This window comes from Pteropus vampyrus, unplaced genomic scaffold (assembly GCF_000151845.1).
Source record: "Pteropus vampyrus isolate Shadow unplaced genomic scaffold, Pvam_2.0 Scaffold151, whole genome shotgun sequence".
NCBI lineage: Eukaryota > Metazoa > Chordata > Mammalia > Chiroptera > Pteropodidae > Pteropus > Pteropus vampyrus.
The window spans coordinates 3879457-3886402 of record NW_011888932.1 but is presented as its reverse complement, the minus strand read 5'-3'; the positions used below and the strand labels follow the sequence as shown (position 1 = coordinate 3886402).

Genomic DNA, 6946 nt, shown 5'->3' with positions numbered 1-6946 from the left:
CTTAATTTACTTTGTTGCCCAATATGCTGTCATTCTGTTTTCTTGCTATATCAAAAGCTGAAATAAACAAAAAACTTTCAAGTCTTTAAAGACAAAAACAACTGTGTAATTCTCACTTAATTTTCATCCAGCATTATATTTCCACTTAACAAATTTTATTGGATTGCACATCAGTTTTTGTGTTTTTGTTTAACAAATGGCAATGTAAGGAAGGTATAGGTTAAAAACATGACTACCACTGAAAATATCTGGGTTTAAATTCTAGTTCCATCCTCCACTAATCCTGCAACTTTGGGCAAATTACTTAATCTCCTAATCTTTAAAGGGAGTGTAATAGTAGTACTTGTCTCATACAATTATTTTAATAATTGAATTAAAGTATGGAAAATATTAAAACGGTAGCTGGTTTACATAGAGAGAGAATGCTAAATGAGAAAAAAAAATAGTGTACCTGCAAGTGGGAATGGGGAAAGACAATGATTCCAGAGTGGCATACAGTAACATTTAGCAACCAACTATATCAGAAAGTGTCTATGTCGACATCTTTTATAGAGAAGAGTTAAGAGACAGACATTGCTCGTGTTGTCATCAAAATACTGGTTGTAGGTATTGCCATTCTAATAAGTGGTGTCATTCTATGGTACATATCTTAGATTTGACACAGAAAGATTGGTTTACTTGTCAATCTTCACGACTATATCCCCTAGACCAAGGCTAGATCCTCTATCTGCGACATTTAGTGGCGTACCTTACACAGTAAGTGCTCAAGGCAAGTTTGTTAAATTGAAAAATCTTCAAATCACAGTCTGGCAGCACAAAATACAAGTGCATCACATACTTTTAAAATGCACAAGGATGCCTATTAGGTAGAAATATATGCATTGTATGTGTGTGTAATTTAGTGCAAAACAAAGACAACTCATAGCCTTGAAACAACGGTAATAATTCACAAGTGTCGGTTTGAAATCTTTCAGATATAGGTGTAATTCAGAAGATTAGGTCTTTCTGCACAGGTGTAATGTTCACAAAAGATACTTGTTAAGCTTATTTCTAACTAGAAACAAGTCACTGGAGACCTTTCCACTGTCGCTAGTTAATAGAATCATTGGAAGAGTCAGTCTACATTGCTAGGCTCATGACGGCTTTCTCACATTTTTTGTGTGTATATTACTGAGTGAAGACAAACAGATAACCATTAATTTTAGAATTTAAAATTTCAAATTTGACTCAGACCATTTTCTTTTCTCTCTCTTATCCACATCTATAATGGAACATATTACACTTTTTATGACTCATTATAACATAATCTGAGATGTTTCTTGATTAAAATTAGACTGTTAGATCACACATCTTATTTTCCATTATCTTCTGAGTTTGAGTGGAACAAGTCTGAAACTGAGGCATGTAAGATATAAAAGTCTTTTGACCAGAGGTTCCTACATTGAAGTTATTTTCTACAAGGTGTGAGCAACTGTCCTGGAGGATTCTGAGGTCAGTAAATAAACAGTGGGTGGGAAATGGGCATAACACCCTTGATTCATCAGTCAAAAACACAGCACTTTCTCTTTTTTTGATTGAGGTGACCCCTAAATAATAGACAGTTTTTTCATCATTATTTTCTTCAAGAAAATTTCCCTCAAGTTTCAAAAGTTTATCCAATCCTTCTGAGAATGTAAGGTGTGGTGAAATTATATTGGAATGCTGATCTGATAACATAAAAAGTGCCTGTGTTTCTAACTCCCATGAGCTATTTGAGAAAGAATCCTTTGATAGAAAATTTTTGTCAGAGAAGCATTTGCTCACTGAGCTATTTATAAGCCCTTGCTCTTCATCAGTTTCAACTGATTTAGAGTTGCTGAGCAGGGTGGCATATTTAACAGAGGGCTGTCTCCTGCTTTCATTCTCACAGGTTACCTTGGTGCTCTCAGCCTCAGAGAAGTTAGCACTATTGCATTCGTCATTAATACAAATAGAACTTTTTTCAAGATCTGGAGTTGTGAAAAGTAGAGAGACCATAGCTGTTGGCACCTTCTCATCTTTATTTTTCCATGATGTATCAACACTGATATCTTCTGAAATGGTTTCAGGCTCCAAAAGAAGAGGGCCAAATGTCACTGATTCTGTATGCTTGATAAAAAGATGCTCAAATGTTTCTGGCTAAAAGAAAAGATACATTTTAATGGTCAATTGTATTAATTTTTTTTTTTTTTTGGTTCACTGTGACATGCTTGAAGAGATGGAAGTGTGAAAGGTTAATGGTAAAGGACATAGGTCAACCACAAATTAACTATTTTGGACTGAAACAGATATTTCAAAAATCATAAAGGAGAAGCACTATAAGCAATATAAGTCAGACAGAAAAAGTTGAGAACCATATGATTTCACTCATTTTTGGGATATAAGACTGAAAGCAAAAAACAAACAAGACAAACAAAAACTCATAGACACAACAGTTTAGTGGTTACCAGAGGGAAAGGGGGAGGGCAGGAGGTAAATTAGGGGTAAGGGGGTCAAATATATGGTGACAGAAGATTTGATTTTGGGTGATGAAAACACAATGCAGTATACAGATGATGTATTATTGAATTGTGCACTTGAAACCTATATAATTTTATAAACCAATGTCACTTCAATAAATATAATAAAAGAAAATATCACACATACAAAAAGGGGATGAGACTGATTTAGGTTTGAGTCCTTCTACTTCTATGGCCATGGGCAAGTACATTAATCTCTCCATCTTTTAGTTTCTTCATTTGTAAAAATGTGTTAAATACTTACTTCATGGAATTGTGATGAGGGATTAATTAAATAGTGTCTGAAAGTGCTTAGTTCTCAACAAAGATTGACTATTATAATTAGAAAATGCTATTTGCTGAAGAATTCCTAATATTTTATAGCAAATTAGATCTCCACAAACTAAAACTTTAAACCTCAAATAAAAGAACTAAATTGACACAAATTAAATGAGCAAAACCTGTCCAAAGATAGTTAAAATAATGATATAAGATATGATGCAAAGGTAAAATATTTGTGACCGACTATTAAAAACTTATACTGAGAATCTGTTGAAGACTATAGGAAAACAAGAACTAAGAATGCCTACTGTTGAAAACAATGAAAGTGAAAGAGATGATCACAGACTTTTAAATTACCATTTCTTATAAATAACTTCATATAAAAATACATACTATGGGACACGTGGAATGAAGACAAAGACACAAAATAAATGCACATTATATTTTTTATAAGAATAGTGGTTACAGTGCAACAAAAAATCCTGCCAAGCAGCTGCAAATCAAGAATCTATGCAAAACTCTCAACTTGTATAATGTAAACATACTGAAAAAATAAATGCAAAGTAAAGAATACTGTGGACACATCACGTTGAAAAATTAACAATTAAATGAAGCACTATAGAAAAATGTGTTCAATTTGTGTATCATACATATAATTGAACTTTTAAAAATTATTATTTTTAAACTAATAAAGTGAATTCAGATTTATTGCCTGAAATAACAATATTCTCAGTTATTCTTCCTAATGCAAATAAATTCCATATAAAAACATAATTCATTTAGCATAGTTTTGAACTCTTAAATGAAATATGGTGATTATAATATTAAAGGAATAAATATACCAAACACTAAATATAATAATGGAAGAATTATACAGATGATAAAATACTGCATGATGACAATACCATGTTAACATAACCTTTTCTGTCATTCTATAAACATAATATATGAAAATAAATCTGTTCCTATGCCTAGTTTCTTTCTGACAGAAGTCGATAGCATGCAAACTCACCTATGTTTTTCAAATGATGTATTTGGCATATTTCATGCCCTCTAAAACTTCATAAGTGGTAACTAATTATTGATACCAAAAAATTTACATGTCTTCAAATGCATTCAGATGGAAGATTTTATAATAATTAATAGAAATCACATACCCATATATTATTGAAGTATATTTTATAAATGAGTCACAAACCTTTATTAAAAGTATGCTCACTAAAAAATCACTTCAATTATTATATGTGTCTAATTTTTTCAGATTTTAGAACAGTCTGAGAACACATTAAATATGTACTTAACTAGTAGGAATTAAAGAACGTCTTCCTAAATTCACACTTTAAAGAATGTCTTCCTAAATTCACACTTAGATTTTACATTCCAGTGACATCTATTAAAAGTTAACAAAGGAGGAAAAGAATACATTTCTCCTGATTTTTAGTGTTATTTTTAAAAATTCAAATAAAACTGTGAGTGAACTCTAAATGCAAATGATCCATATAAAGCCTAAATTTGAATGTTATTTGGGTTCGTCAAGCAGAAGCTTTGGCTTTGAATGTGAGTAATGGTTTTGAATGAGAGACAGCATGCTAAGTTCATAGAAACAGCAGGTAATCTTTTTCAGGGAGAAAAGTCTTGTCCTCAGCATGAAATATTTGTAAAAGCTCCAAGGAATCTCCCTTTTTGCATCACTGCCTACTTCCTTGCTTGCCAGAAGCTTTTGGAGGTTCAGTGTAAATAAATTAAATTTAGGCAAGAATTTCACAAGGAAGCTGAATGGGAGGCTAATGTGTTTTCTGACATGGTCAATCTGACCTAGATATGTCAGGTCATCCAGATATGAACTGTAACTTCCACTAGCCTGTGACCAGCACAAACCATAACTCCTAGCTTTTTCTGAAATGAAATAGAAGTCAGCACTTGAGCCAATTTTGAGGCACTGAAAATGGAAATTTCCAGATTGACCAAAGTTAGCATACATAAAAGCTACAAGAGATTTAAAAGAATGCCCATTTGGGTCAGTTTATAGACTGAAATGTTTATAAGAGAAAATAAAATGAAAAATTTTGGACATAATAAATATTAAACTAAATAGTTTACTGAATTCTGCAATTAGAGTCATCGTATTTGCAAAGCTATGTGTCAGAAGTTGTAGTTTTCACCTAGTTACAGCATTGTTTACTATATATTTGATGATATCTAATAGATATGTGGTAAAGACAAGTCATAATTTTTAATGTTTTATGACCAGACAAATGATAAATCAAAAGCCAGATATCATGAATATTACTTTTTAAACTTTAGAAGACCTGAAAAGTAATCATACATCCAAACTGAATTGGACTCAGACCCATATCTTGAACCCAAATTTACCCATCTCTTTTTAGTTATAAATCAACATAACCCATCATATTATAGTTCTCAAAAGTTCAACCAAAGTTTTTTTTTAAATTTTCTCCCCTTCTTCAAAATGTAAAAATCTTCTAATACACTATGGAATGTTGGGACGTTGGTACACTGGGTTCATCATGATTAGACTTCAAAGAATTCCGTTCTCTGTTTAGATAAAATAAAACAAAATAAGAAAGCAAAATAAAAAATTTCTCAGAAAACAAAAGATAAAAGATTTCAAAACATTGTGTCATATATGGAGTTCTAGACTATAAATTCTTGTTATATTATAATACTGCATCTTTTTAAGAAAGGGTAAAATTTTGAACTAAGTTGGCCTCTTCTACTTTCTTAATGCATGTCTTAATATTATACTCTAAGGACAGTCTTAATTACCCCAGGAAAGGAAAAACTATAGAGAAATAACAGAATAAGTAAAAGGAGACAAAAATAAAGAGCTGGAAAATTTAAAAAGGGTTTTGGGGGATCGTTATTTTTGGTTGTTTTGGACCAGGAAAAGTTAAAGGTTTTACCCATTTTCTTTTAACTTTGAACTTATTATTAAATTAATTTTTTTTAAAAAAAGTAAAAGAGTAGAGCTGTGAAAACAAAAAATTTAATAAACTGAAAAAAGAGCTAAAATAGTAAAGAAGAATAGAATCACAGAATGATTCTCATTGTTTTTAATCTAGAAAAAGAGATCTAAGAAATCATCTGCTATAACTATTCAACTACATACACAGCTCTATGCAACTATTCAACTATATATACAGCTATATACATCTTATTCAACTACCTATACCACAGCTATATACAACTATTCAACTACATATATAACTACATACAACTGTTTGACTATAGTTATATACAACTACTGCACTAAACATATAGCAGCTATATACAACTATTCAACTATATACACGACTATATACAACTATTCAACTTAATATACAGCAGCAATATATAACTATTCAACTACATATACAACTATATACAACTATTCCAAAAAAAAAAAAAAAGAGAGAAAGAAATTATCTGGTTCATGTCTCTTCCTTTTTTTTAGACAAACAACAGACTCTTAAAGTTACACAGCTAATTAGAGCAGAATGAGAACCCTGACTTAAATTTTTTTTTCCAGTCCAACAATATTTCTATAACATAATGAAGGAAGAAAAGATATCCTAAACACAAATAGGCAAGAGAATATATTCTTTGTTTTGCTTTTTCTACTTGCTGTGATAGATTTGAGCTGAATAATTCAAACTCTCTTCTGGTTCCTTAAAATTCAAGGGCATATGCATAAATATTAAGAAGAACAAGAAAATAAACAAAACTGAAGTCATGTTTTAGGGAACTGAAACATACACTTCTAAACCCAGTCATGTGCACTTCTAAATTAGACTTTCTAACTCAGAACTGCACCAGCTCTTCCACACTTCTGCAAGTCCATTCTAGGAACATCAGAACACTCTGCTACAGACCTGTAAGGATAGTGTTCTTTCCAGGAGTCGTTGAGCTTCTTTGGAGTCCTAGAGCAAGGTAAAGAATCTAGGATAGTCTTTGAATCACTAGGAAAAATCCATTTTGTTTGAGCTTTAACATTCCTAAAGTGCTTGTTAAATGGAGCATACTTGTGTGAAAATTGACATAATTTAGACAACAAAGGAGCACAGTTAGATTTTTTAAAAACAATACGGACAATTTGAAATTAGAGGAAGAAAATCATAGATTAGGCAAAAATGTTAAAGAAAGGGGTT

At 31.4% G+C, this 6946-nt stretch overlaps 1 protein-coding gene across 1 annotated transcript in view; it reads right to left on the bottom strand.

The window, feature by feature from the left end:
* Positions 1–1329: 1329 nt before the first annotated feature.
* LEPR (leptin receptor) overlaps positions 1330–6946 on the bottom strand; it is a 94971-nt gene continuing 89354 nt past the window's right edge. The window contains exon 22 of the mRNA XM_011369583.2: positions 1330–2157. Within this exon, the coding sequence (XP_011367885.1) occupies positions 1330–2157 (828 nt within the window). The remainder of the gene's footprint in view (positions 2158–6946) is intronic.